The sequence below is a fragment of the Platalea leucorodia genome (assembly GCF_965183815.1).
Source record: "Platalea leucorodia genome assembly, chromosome: 3".
NCBI classification, from domain to species: domain Eukaryota; kingdom Metazoa; phylum Chordata; class Aves; order Pelecaniformes; family Threskiornithidae; genus Platalea; species Platalea leucorodia.
Genome location: NC_138825.1, coordinates 110856883 through 110871267, shown reverse-complemented (window position 1 = coordinate 110871267; position 14385 = coordinate 110856883). Strand labels below are relative to the sequence as shown.

Sequence of the window (14385 nt, the reverse complement as noted above, 5' to 3'; positions counted from 1 at the left end):
GAACTTCCTTTCAATTAGCTGATAAGAATTATACCACAACAGCAGTTTTTGTTACAACCTTATATCAGAACACCAACATGCCCACAAGTTCTGTCAGATATTGGTGGTTCTCCAAGGTCGCCAGGCCTATCTATTTTGCATATAATACAGGTTTTGTTAGCTCTAATTGCTATGAACTGCAAAGTGAGAACAAAAGCCAACAAAATGCTGTTTCTTATCCACAAAAACAAATGCTGTGTCTTATTCACAAAATGCTGCTGATCCACAAAAGCTTCAGTTATTTTTTCAAAGAAGATAAACACACAAAACTCCATGAGATTGGCGCACACATAAAAATGCACACAGCAATAGTTTGTATTTTTATATCTTTTATTTTTCTTTTTATTTATATGTATTTTTATATCTTTGTATTTTTATCAGTGTTGTAAGAGAAATATCTGACTTTATGCATCATGACCATAAAAAATTGCAGCTCATCAGCTCTCTCTTGTCATGAAGTTCTCAACATACATAACTGGAAGCCACCAGGAAGAGTGAGGTTTCACAAAGCAGTAGAGCCAATGTAACTTCTTATTGCTGCCAAAGACAGTAATCTCACCCCTCCCATGCCCTCAGCGCTCAATGATACATAGGCCATACCATTTCAGGTGCTCATCTGATCCCAGTTAAGTTGATTTCACTGCATATGCAGCTTTATATGAGCTAAAAATCTCCTCTAGAGATCTGTCAAGCGCCAGGGGTGGCAGAAGGAGCAGGTAGCCCAGACCTAGTGGAAAGAGGAGAGCACGGCTTCTCCACTTGGTAGCAGTATGCCAGCTAGACAGGTTCAGCTACCTCACAAAATTGCATCCTTACTGAGCTCATGATCAAGCAGTTAGTTCAAGACTGCTATTTAAAAATGTACATTTTTCTCTTCTCAGAGTTACCCATGTAACTTTCTGATTCAGTAAGACAACTGACTGTTGAAATCCTCCAATTTCACCAATATAAACTACCAGGAATTATTATGTACTTACCCAGACCAGATATGTTTATGGCTTTGACAGATTTCTTCATTTTATAGAGAACAGTTCGGTCAACATCCAGAGCCTAAAACAAGAGAAAAATTATATGTGAAATACTGGATTGTCCTCTGGTAAACCTGTGCCCTGAAAACCTTCTGTAATTATAACATTATTACGTTAGTTAACTTTATTTCTGTAATTAATAACTTACTTGCCAGTTGCTCCCACCCCCATCCATACAACCTATTCTGTCCTGTTGTCCACAAAAATACATCTTCCCTCTTCTGCTGGTGACCAGCATCATGTATACCCATCACGATCTAAAATGAAACTATTTCTTCTTCTTATGTTAAATTATTAAAGCAGCTTAAAACAGTTTCAACCCATCGTATGTTCTGACACTGCTGAAGAAACAAGCAATATCACTTCCCCAGGCAGAATATTAAAAATGGAATTTAATTTCAGTTTTCCTGGATAATTCAGTTAATTAATTGCACTCCCAAACAGATGAACTTTCTCACTGCTATGCTGAACAAAATAAATTGCACATCTCTCAAATATCTTTCACACATTTTATCACTAGGCAAAGCTCTCACCAACACAACATAAAATTCAAGTTTAAATCCTGTCCAGAATACTCAAGCGCTTATAACCAATTTGTTTCAAAGAAAGAAGTGGAAGCAGGCAACCATTTTGCTTCCTGAAGTGAAATATGGGCAGATCCAAAAATGTACAATTGTTCCAGAACAGAGAAGCAGAATTATGGTTACACAAATTATTAAAAAAAAAAAAAAAAAAAAAACAAACACAAAAAACAAAAAACAAAAAAACAAAAAAAACCCAAAACCACCAAAACAAAACCCTTTGTGAAACGGCAAGAAAATTTAAGTATGGGTTCCAGAGATGGTGATGTCTTTAAACCTCACTGAAGAACAATACCAAACACTACAAATTATATTATGCCAAGAGCTGTTTACATGCTAAAAAAGCAAACAAAAAGCACCAAATTCATTCCAGTTTTCATTCAAAAGATTTCAGTGAATCGCAGCAGCTACACATCTGACCTACCACTGTTTCATTATTAATAATTTGTCTAAGAGAAATGATGCGGAAAAGTCAGTCCCTAGGACCTTATCCAATTATTTTAACATACTGAATGCAAAAAGAAATATTATCCCTCATATTTATGGGAGTATTCCTAAACTGAATCCATTCAGACCACAAATAGCCAGGCAAAATCTTTGCAGCATTCCATGGAAACCAACAGATTTAGATGGTGTCTTAACGTTAATGTTATAGTGTCATGGTACTGCTATATCTGTTTGAAGCTTTACCTCCAGCATCTTTATAGTTCACATCTGAAACATATTAGCAGGAGAAGTGCAGAGGCCTTTTCACCTGGAATTCTGAAGTACAGAGGAAGGGAAAAAAAAAAACCTAAGAAAGCCCATAAAAGTCACACACAGCTCTATTCATCCGCTTCAGCAATCTGAATTGCATCCACTATAACAAACCTGTGTACAGTGTGATCTCAAAGGTTAGATTAGTCACCTGCCTGGATGGGAGTACGCGAAGTAAGCTCCCTCATTGTGTATTCGGTGATTTCTAAAAATAACCTCAGAAAAGCACCATCCGATCAGCTGACTACAGAGGAATGATAATTTCATCGACGACTGCATCAAAGGGCAATTAGCCTCTTGGAGACAAAGTGAAAGGAATGTCTCCAACTACAAGCATTACAAATTACAGTCCAAAGAGAAGGCTGACAGCCAGAGACTTAAAAGTTATAGATTCAGTTCCCAGCTGAGTCTCAGATTTGTGTGTGCAGTTGATAAACTATTTAATCTCTGCACCTTAGTTTGGAGGAGGGGGAGAAGAAAAAAAAAGACCATCGCACTTCTTAAAAAAAAGAAGTGTTGGAAGGATAAATGCACTGGATGAATTATGAACCACTAGTACTACTGCAGTCAGGGATCCAGACCGACCTATGGATTCATAAAATCTTCTGGCCCTTGACTGCCTCAGTCAGAAAGCACAGACTTTCAGTAGGAGAAAAACTTCAAGTCCTCCTCTTCAACCAAAGTCATCATTTTGGTTTGCAGCTTCTCTCAACCAACTCCTGCTTTCGCTGGGATTAGGCAGCAGAAGAGCAAATCCGTAAGGCACAGCACAGCCAGGGTCCAACAGAAATGATAGCTAATGCCCCTAACACACCACTGACGACAAGTCAAGCTTCTAGCTATCTCAGCCAGCAGGTCCACATAAAAATTCAAAACAAGGATGACAGGAAAAAAAAAAAAACACAACACAGACTGTAGAGGGGGCGGGGGGGGCGGCGAGTTATTTTTCAGTTGGGTCAACTTTCCAACTCTTGCTATGAGGCAGTCCCTTGATACAACACAACCCAACGGAAAAGACAATGGGAAAAACAGGAATGAGTAGGAGGACCAACATGTCCAGGTGCTCCTGCTGAAGAATCCTCCAGGGACATTTCTGAACAAGAATTCAGTAGCTGCATGAGTGCAGCAAGCACTTTTACTATGCTGTTATCTCTACCAGCTACGTTTTTTTAATCCCTAGCATTACGTTAGTCTCAACATTTCTTCACATATTCATTCACCACAATAGACCAGGCTTTGTAAGTTCAAGTTTGTTTGGAAACTGCTACCACATTTTTATGGTGATAGCGGACACTGAGTCTGTAGAATAATGCTGACACATTCAGGGAACCAATGTGACTGAAGCAGGCTAAATACCATGACCAACACTGACTTAACATTGACTTCGCTAGCTGAGGACTCGGCTCAGCTTCTGTTCAGGCAGATGATCCACTCTGAAGCCATGAAAAACAGAGAAAAATTATCCCAGGAGCAAAGTATTCTACCTTTGTATGAAGGCAACATGGACTCAACTTGTTATTTCTTCCCTCTCCCACTTAAAAATGAAAAAAACAAAAAAAAGTGAAGGAATTGAAGTAATTTGTGACAGTCAGTACTCTATGCAACTGTATTTGCCTATAAAACCTAAAAGAATATTGTAATTAGCAAAATGAACAAACTGTCACAAAAATAAACTATGTTTCATTATTTAAAAATATGAGTGTTTTATTGTTGATTCAATTCATTTATGTGATTAATGAGAATGGGAAGAAATTCAACACTGAAGACTGCAAAGTTGTGTATCCAAGGGAAAAATACATATATGAACTGGGAGATCAGTCAGAAAAAACTAAGGAGAATAAAGAGGTTTGGCCTACCAGATGGCTGCAGAATCACGACAGGGTGCCAGAGTGATATAGCCATGAAAAACAAAACCATGAAGATACAGATCTCCTTCCACCAAAGACAAGGAAACAAACAAATAAAAAAAAAGTCACTGAATACTACATACTCTTTGAAATGCAAAAAAGATGTAGGTCCAAAAAGTTGGTCTTGACAGATTACATGTCTCTCTGAACCACTGGATTTTTTAACTCTGATAAACACTTGTGGAAAAATTACACACACAAAATGGGAGGCAATGTAAGTGTTGCTTTCACCCACCAGTATGTGAAGTATGGAATGCAATAAAAAGTCTTTCTTGAACTGCTCTGGTTTTGTAATTAGATTACTGGGAATAAGCTGTAGCAAACTTAAAATTGGCTAGCTCAAGCAGATAGCTAGAGAGAATTGGAATGTGCCCGGTACACAAATATAAATAAATAAGAGGCACAAAAATGCTTAAATAAATAAATAATTTTAAAAAATTAAAAAGCACAAAATGCAGGAAGAACAGGCTGCCTTGCTGAAATGATCCCCAGTCACCCAAGGGTGCTTGGGCTATTATCTAGGCAACTTATGATCAATACGATTTTGTTTGGATAATATGGCACTGATTGCTCATACCTTGTGCTTGTTCAGTTACCCTGACAGACAGGCTGTAGGTATGGAAGGGTCCTACCTAAACTCCTTACTGGTGGTAACAAAGAGGAAAAAGGGACAAACACCAAGAAATAGTTAAGCTAAAAAATAAACTTAGCATGAGAAGAGCTGAGTAAAAGCTGTACCTGAACAAACTGCCGCTAGGAATTGGGAAAAACAAATGCAGTTCTGGAAGGCTTTCCAAACAGGAGATAAAGGGTAACAGATATCTAGCCATTTTAAGAGGGACCTGAATAAATTTATGAAAGATTATTATGTTGCTTCCTATTGTGGTAAGAAACCAGACTTGCTCCTGTAGAAGGTTTCTTCTAGTCCTCCATTCCTTTGTGAAATCTTTTGATAATACTGGATTTAAGAGTGGCTATGTATGCCTGTAGACTAATGGACAAAATACTGAAAAACTCTGCATCTTTCATACTGTATTTTAGTCTTGCTTATAGACCAAAAAATGGGGAGGGGGACTTTGCCTTTGTTTAATTGAAAGATATTGGCGCTTATTCACAACTAGTGTTTCAAAGGAGTCATTTCAGCATAAAACTTGAAAATGTCAGCTCTTTGTCTTTAGTATTGTTCTTCATATTTTCTCGTCCTTTTCTTTGTCCAAATCTGAGCACTTAAAAATCAGTTTAAATACAGCTGTAGTTTTATTATACTTTGAATTTCTAATCCTGTATTTGTTTCACAAGTATACACACACTACACCAATGCACACACACATGCCAAACACTATCCTCCCCTAATTCAACTGCTTTGTGCACCTTCAGTACAGTGTCAGAAGCAGTGAAATTTAAAATGGCTTCTGATGTTGCATATTCTAGCATTTTTTTTACCCACTTAAAATGCCCAGTAAACTTCTGAACCAGAAGAAAAGTGACCATGTAATTCATATGGTGGGATCATTTTGTCCTCTCATGTAATGCTTCTAGTTTTGACTCAAAAAAACTATTGCAAGACTGTTTATTTTGGCATCTGTTTATTTCAGCACAATGTAGTCAAAGAGGCCATATAAATAATTTTCATAGTCCCACTCAGTTTCTACTGATGAGCGCTCAGACTTCCCTCCTGTTAAAAGCAGTAAATATAACTTTGATTTAGGGAAAAAGCCCCAAATTCTATACAGTACATTAGAAAATAAGCTACATTATTGTAGAAGTGGTGCTATGCAGTGTGAACTGAAACATAAACTCAAAAGTGACCTTCCTGAGTGTGCCCTTGTCAGTGCAATATTTTTCCAAACACAGTATTTATGTCTTCTGTTCATTTACTTTTATGTGACTTCTAATGTTAATCTTGTGAAACCATTTTTAAGGTAAATTACTTTTTACATCAGAATCTATGTGGTGTTGCTGTAGCATATCTAGAGATCATAGAGATCACTTGTTTGACAAGTCTAAAACAAGTATGCTATTATCAGCCTCATACTGATCTTGTCATTAATTTCAAGGCTTCTAAATAAATGGCAATATTGGATTAAAATACATGAATGTTAGGAAATTTATTATCAAATTTGGTGCTCATATCAGTATTCTTCAAAATGCATAGCTAATCTCTCTTAAAATGGCATAGAAACATGATTTAGTTTGAAAACTGTTTTACCTTACAACCTAAGGCTACACAGTGAAAACTATTACAAAAGATGTCTAAGTTTATTTGCTATGCTTGAAAAGTCTGTAATTTTTCATTTTTCTTGCTGTATCTTCAATTAGTTTATCTCTGTGCAGTTACCACAGATGATCATATACATCACAAAAAAACCAACCCTAAAATTACCTGCAACATGCGAATTTTTTAAAAATCGTAATTCATGTTTTTTTCCTAGCAAGTTAAGGCTAATATTTTGGCACCCACCACAAATACACTTTGGACACATTGTTAATGTATTTTTCACAAGGTATGCAGTAATAAATAGAAACATTAAATATTTGGGGTACCACAGGCTGAAAATTTCAAAATTACAACAATGAAGTAAACGCATTTCTGAGGCCCATACAGAGTGTAGAAGAAGCAATTCAAACCATTACACAAAATATTTTAAAGTTCTATATGCCTGACGAGAATTTAACAACAAACATGTCTGTAATAAGTATACTAGGGATGGGGACAAGGATACCAAAATAAACAGAAGAAAACACGGCTTTTAAAATGAGCACTAGAGAGTGGACTCAACTACCAGTGATCAGCAGCAAGGCTTTTTTCCTCATGTAGGAACAAGGTCCAGTTTCACTTGCCAAAGGCCAATTTCCATTTTAACTGCTTCAAAGCTTTCTACTCTGAACAATAAAATGTGCCAACTAATTAGAACCAAACCCATCTTACCAGGAAGAAATCAGTCCGAGATTACTGAAACTTCCTGAAATGTTATTCTACATCCTGCTTCGTATGCCACAATCTGCCCTGACAGTTTAAAATAATAATAAAGCTGTTCAAGTCTGTTTCACACTGCCTAGAAAGATTTAAGCCCATTGGGAAATACAATGTTCAAACATTTCATTGCTGCTTCTCCCCCCACCCACCCAAAAAAGAACCTCTAAACTAGCATCAATCCAAAAATCTATATTGTCTAAACAGATCTGTGCAATATACAGGCTTCTTTCTTCTGGAAGGGGTATTGGCTCAAATTAATAAATATATTTAATACATTTCAGGCTGGCACAAAAAATTAATGTATTATTTGCTCTTTTCAGTGGAGTAGGGGGAAAACAAACGGTTCTATTTTTATAATATTTAATTGGGGGAGGAAAAAAAGCAGGAAGGCAGAAACTGAGTAATTGAACATCCCAAAGATGACTCTGGCATCTTTTACAGAACCAAAGGGTATAGGAAAAAACAGGGCAGTAGCAGTATAAAAGGAGATTCCCCAGGCTCTAGTGGTTAGACGTTCATTAAACACCTTTCGTACCAAACTTACAGCAGAAGTCTGGGTCTTTATCTTATGCAAGTGTCCTTACACCAGTGTCTTATTTGTTTGTGGCCCAGAAAATAATTATTTATCTGTAGGGGAAGAGAAAAATAGCCATACTGGGTCAGATCAACACTCCATTTAACTTGATATCCTCTACTGGTAGTGGCCAACAGCAGATGTTTAGGGCAGCAAGAAAAGAAAAGCACGTACACATCCTTCCCCAGGATAATCTCCCTGTTTCCAGCAATCAGTTTAAAAAGAAAAGACTGAGAGACTCTCAACCAGAAACACTACCTAGCCCAATGGGCTATTCTCAAGAGAAACAAGAAGCCCAAGTTTTCTAACTCCAGACAAAGGAAAGAAATAAAACTGAACTTGACTTCTCGCAGCTCAGTGTGAGTGCCTTCATGACTGCACGACAGCCTACTGTGGGAAGTAGTGAGGGAGGAAGGGGAAGGAGGAGGCCATCATCTTTGCTCTATTTTTTATTTAAAACAGTTGAAAGTCTAATACATTCCTTTCTTCTTACCCACAGCAGCTTCATTTTAGAAAGGCTAAAATTAACTATTTCACATTTTTGGCTATTTGGATGGGGTTTTTGCTGAAAGTATTCACAGAACTGGATCTGAATTTGTGAAAAGTCTCAAGGTAACCAATGGTTTTTTGTTTTTTTAAGAAATAAAGAGTCCATTGGAACAACAACAAAAACAATACTTGGAAGTACTGCTAAAGCAGTAACAAAATTTTGGGAAATAATCCTCCAGTCATTTGAAAAATAATCCTGGAGACAGGAACCTATGTGTTCTTCCCCATACTGCACATCTAACTGACAAAGATACAAATAAAATATTAACATACTGACTTCAGATCCAATATAAACAATTATCTTAACCATTAGATCTTTAAAACAAAATCTAATCTCACTCTCAATTTTAGCAATTTGCATTAAAATATCAGGCAACTCAATAGCCATAAATCCTTCTGTACTTCACCCATTCCAGTATTTCAGAATAAGTAATAATGCTGCAGATGCTGAACACAAGGAATGTCCTTCCCAAAAACAAAAGGACACAGGAAGAAACTTGGTCAGTTAGTAAGGAAAAGAGAAGTGCTCAAACAATTACTGCAGAGACAGCAGAGCAAGAATGAGCTCTTGTGCCTTACTGGACTGGTCGTGTTTAAAAAGTAACAATAGCACACTTTGAATACTTGTACCCAGCAAGCACAAGCGTTTGGCTTTTCTGGTGTATCTTTACAGGCAATCTGATACTCGCTGTAATTAATCCTCTCTGACTCAAAAGATCAGAGATACCCACAGACATTCTATCTCAGTTTGTTATTTTTCTATTAGAAATGAACTGTCTACATTGCTGGCCTCAATCCACTTTCCTGTTACAGAAGGTGGTAAAAAAACTTCCTAAATTATGTTATCCCTCTCCAAAATCCTCTTTCCATTCTCCTACTGTTATGTCATTTCCTCCCTCCATGTATTAGTTTCTTTTCTAAAGCCTCTCCAGTGATCACCTGGCACATTCAGGGAGGGACTGATACAAAGGATGGAAAACAACCTCATAGGCATAGTCTGGGGCAAGGCATTCTAGCCTCTGAACGTATTCTAGAAGAATAATAATTTTAAAAACTTCAATTTTGGGTAATTATTTGGAGTGTGCATGTGAAGAAATGTTCCAGAACATTATATTCTACAGTAGCTATGACAGTTAATTTGTATAAATAAGCTCTTAGGCATGAGACCTGTCTACTTAAGAGACTGTGAAGGTACAGAGACAGATATGCAATAAAAAGACAGGGTTTATGGCAGAATTGTCTCTGCAAAGTCCTTTTCCACAAAAGCATTATTTCTCCAGCATCTGGGTTTGTGGTTCTTGTGGGCCCAATGCCAAGGCAATCTGTTTGAACAAGCACTGGTCTATCTGGCAGAAAAATGTAGTAAACATTTCAAGCTCTAAACTACTGTCCACACAGCTAAGGGTATGCATGGTGGAAAGAGGTAATACCACTGCTTTGGGAAGTTAATAATTGTAAGTAAAAGGTAATTCTGTTGCAAAGGTAAAAGATGGGAAAATTTGACACTGCTGTATATTGTATACAAAAGCATACGTGAGCACGATGACTTCGTACAATGATTTTATTTTTTATTAAAACAAAGAAGTGATGCCTAAAAATCAGAATTCTCTAACCACTTCTGTCAGTAAAGAGATCCCCCAAATCAGAGGTTCAGAGCCTACAAAATGTTACATCATTAATACAAGTCACTACATGATACTGGTGCACACTGAACAAAAAAGGTGCTGTATCTGTGTATTAATCATTCAGTTTCCACATGCTTCCCTCACTACATAAAATTGGAAATGCAACAGACACTTAACCGGAGGGCAGACACCAAGCATTTTTGTATAATAAAACCTCTTGCCTAAGAGAAAAGAATGGAAGATGCTTATGCCAACTGTTTCTCCAGAATACCTCCACCTCCTGCATTGACCAATTTTTATACCGAGAAATATATTTTCCTTCTCTTTTCATAATTTCACCATCAACATTGCAGCTATCTGCTTTCAAAGACAAGATTACTGGACTTTAAATAAAGATCTCATAAGCAACGTAATAGACTTGATGCACTTACTCTTTACAGTGGCTCATTTTTAAACAAAGGGCATGTAAATAAAAGTCCCTTACTTATTACTTAATTGTTGTTTAATTTTCCAGTTGCACTAGCCAATTCCTGATATCCATATCCATGTGTTTAGTATTACATGCTTCAACATCCTAAGATATATCATTATATAGACCAAAGTAACATAGGTAAGAAGATAAAGTTCCAGTGACGACTGTCTTGAACAGCCAAGTAAACTTTACCATCCCTTTACCCATGTCAAAATTCGCTGGTCCTCAGCCTGCAAGATATTTTCTCTAGCTTCATGTTTTTGCCTTTCTGTCTGCTGTCAGCATCCATCAAAGCCCTTCATGGTTCGGAGCCCAGCTGTTGGAAGAGGCTGATCCTCACCCTGTGTGGCTCAAGAGCATTTACGATGAGCTAAGCTGATGGGGTTTTCCTTTTGCAGATTTCTCAATTCAGTACTCTTTTCCCTAGTATTAAATCCTTTTATACACCATCAGACCCAACAAGAATTAATCTCTGCAGAACATAATGCCCTTTTATTCTGCATATGACAAGCTCTTTGAATAGAGAATTTTTAGTTATTTATGGGAGTAATCAACAAATGAAACACTTTCCAGATACTCAAAAGTTCCCATATCAATGGTCTGATTTGGTTTTAGTAGTCTTCAAACCCTCTACTTAAACCAGGCAGACATCCCAGTTGCAATCTCTATAACTAAATAGTAAGTTTTCCCTATATATAATGCACTTACTCTACCCTAAAAATGAAAACCTTTGTGGCATGTGCACAGATCAACTGGATGCCATCAAATGACCTATCCCTCCCCATCCAGCACTCTTTGACTTTTTCTTTATCTTCTTTATTTATCCAACAATTCTAGGGACCAGAAATTAACCAAGAAAAGAAAACAGTCTACAGCAACGTAGCACAATCAAACCTCAGTCTTAACAGGCCTCTGAGAACTTCTTAACAGAAATAAATAACAACATCTGTATTATAAACATCTTTGGCAGACATATATACAAGGTGGCCATTCTGAAACGGAATAAAAGGCGCACAAAGTTTTTCTAGTTCATGATACACCTGGAACTTTTAGGACACCATACTCCCACAACAAAGAATGGCAGGTAACTAGAGGGGACTTGGAAGAGACAAAGACAAATCACCTCAAATATACCAAGTATTCCTAGCAAAATACTGAACAAGCTGTCAAAACTAGGATAAGCAGAGGTAAAGCAATACACCAGACCACCTCTCTATTATTAGGGTAGAAATTTATGGAAGGCATCTACCGATAATACTGGTGGCATATTAATTACTACAGCTTAGTTTTCTCCAGTAGAGAGTTGTTTCCTTTTACAATTTAATACATTTTATATAGTGAACCTTTCAGTTTCATTCACCACTTCTCACATGAAAGCCCAGTGTCAAATGATAAAATTAATTTTCTCTTGAAACATTGCAAAATTATTTCTATTCTATACTGCCTTCCAGACTTCAGCCTGTGATTTTCACTCAAACCTCTTTATAATTTAGTATACCACCTTTGAAAATCTCTGCATGGTCTCTCAGTATTAATACATTTTTCCCCCATTAAAAAGTAACTGCATGATCGCATAATTAACAGCAGCTAATGCAAATATAAGATTAGCCAATTTATGGCAATCAAACATAACATAACATCAGTATCTTACTCTTTTGGTTAAATGGAAAAAAGAAATTGCACTAATTTCATTTTGTTGATGCTTTGTCATGCCATAGCTATTGGTAAAAAGCTTGAGTTCTTGTTGCATAAATGCATAAACATAATGTTCTATGAATTTCCACTTTGGAATTTGTTTTTAAATGAAAGAATGCATCCAAACTGTTATATATTGTCATTCATTTTCAGTGCCCAACTAGAGAAATCTCAAGACACTATTACAGTCTTGAAAACAATGATCTTAAATTCTGCTGCAATTTCAACAGCTTTAAGTATAACTAAAATTAACAGTTCAGGCACTCCTGTCACTAAGGACAGCTTCCTAGAAGTGTAAGTGAATCTTAAGTCACACAATTATTAGTGTACCAAACAGAAGATATAAAACACCCATTTACATCATATTTGACGTAAAAATAAAAAGCTTTCCCAACAGAGTGACATTTGCCAAAATAATTAGGGAGTTCACATACATAGAAGATATCTATAAAATGGAGTAAACAGTACTTCCCTGTACCACTGAGCATTAAGAAGGTAAATTCATATACAGCTGCTACCTAAGATAAAATACTCAACAACTTCTGCATTTAAAATTGAAGCAGTTTAGAACAGAGAAGCAGGTCCAGGCCTATCAGCACTTTTGTTGTGTTCTTAAAAGAAACAGGAAACAGATACTCAGTCAACTGACCGAAACTGAAGAGGCAAATGCATGAATCTATATGTAACCAAGCACCATGTGCCCTTGCACCATGACCACATCCATATGGCTTGGGGGACAGGGAAGGCAGTGGCAAACACTGCCACTCCATCCCTAGCACAGAAAATACTTACACGAAAAGCTTGTCATCCACAACCAGAGCAGTTAAGCAACAGAAGAGAATGAACTAAGCAAAAGAATGAATGAAACCAAACAAAAAGCAGCTTACAAAAGATCTACTACTTCATTGCCTCTTCAATGCTACTCTCTTCAGCACAGCTAGCATCTAGTCTACATGGAGCTCAAAGCGTAGGAGGACTCTGATGGTATTTTTTCTGCTGTCGTGTAATACACACCTACAGTTCTGGAAAACAAACGAATTATTAAAAACATGTGCTTTGCAAGACTCTATACTGCATGTTTTACATGCGACAACAGAGCACGGGCTCTGTGTTTGCATGTGCTAAGGAAATTTCCACTCCTATTGCTATAGCCAAACAGTAATCCTGTTTGATTGAAGGGGCTTAAAATGATTAGTAAATGCATTTGTTTCTAAGTTGACTTCCCTAGAATACAGGCTAAGTTTCCCTGAAATTACATATCCTAGAAAGAAATCTTCCACTAACAAAGAACAGAAACCATAAAACATGAGAAAATAATCCGTATGAATGTTCACATCGCTTCACTATTTTCTTCCCTTCCTATATGCCTTCTAAATGTAGAACAAAGCTTTCAGGAACGTAAAAGTAATTTGTTCAGCTCTAATCACTTCAGCTGTTTTGATGTATCTACACACATACTTAGCATAATGCCTAGACAGAATTATAGATTTCAGACTAGAACTACATTGATAATCTGATCTTTAATCAGGGATAGCTGAAGGGTCCACAAACAGCAGATGGTTCTATACACCATACTGCTCCAAGACAACAAGGAGCAGAATTCCAGCCTTCCCTCTCAATTCTCTATTTCTTCTTGGTTTAACAAGTCAGATGCTAGAATTTATACAATAGATTCTTTCATGTTAACTTTTACAGCCGCCTCTTAAAGAATATAGTCCAAAGAAATACACTTCAATATGTCACTTCCATAGTAAATATTTTTGTGAAAGAGTTCACATACACAATGAAGCAAATTTTTCAAATTCTGTCCAACACCTACTCACTTGAAAACAAAGCCTACTACTCTACATGAAAAGTACTGATTCACACTACCCAAGCTTATTTCCTGCAAAGGAGCATTGCTCATAAGAAAAAAGCTATTCAGTTACAGTGCTGTATCTCAGTCCCTCCATCAATAAATTCTCCCCCATAAGGTAAATTATTTTCTCTTTCCAGATTGGAAAGTGATCATTCCCCTGTACTCGGCACTGGTGAGGCCGCACCTCGAGTACTGTGTTCAGTTTTGAGCCCCTCACTACAAGAAGCACATTGTGGTACTGGAGCGTGTCCAAAGAAGGGCAACAAAGCTGGTGAAGGGTCTAGAGCACAAGTCTTAGGAGGGGCGGCTGAGGGAGCTGGGGTT

General features: G+C 37.0%; 1 protein-coding gene across 1 annotated transcript in view; it reads right to left on the bottom strand.

The window, feature by feature from the left end:
- Window positions 1–14385, bottom strand: part of ASAP2 (ArfGAP with SH3 domain, ankyrin repeat and PH domain 2) — a gene marked incomplete at its 5' end in the record, with an annotated part of 93500 nt that overhangs the window by 68688 nt on the left and 10427 nt on the right. Inside the window, one exon of the mRNA XM_082306242.1 lies at window positions 1017–1089. Within this exon, the coding sequence (XP_082162368.1) occupies window positions 1017–1089 (73 nt within the window). The remainder of the gene's footprint in view (window positions 1–1016; window positions 1090–14385) is intronic.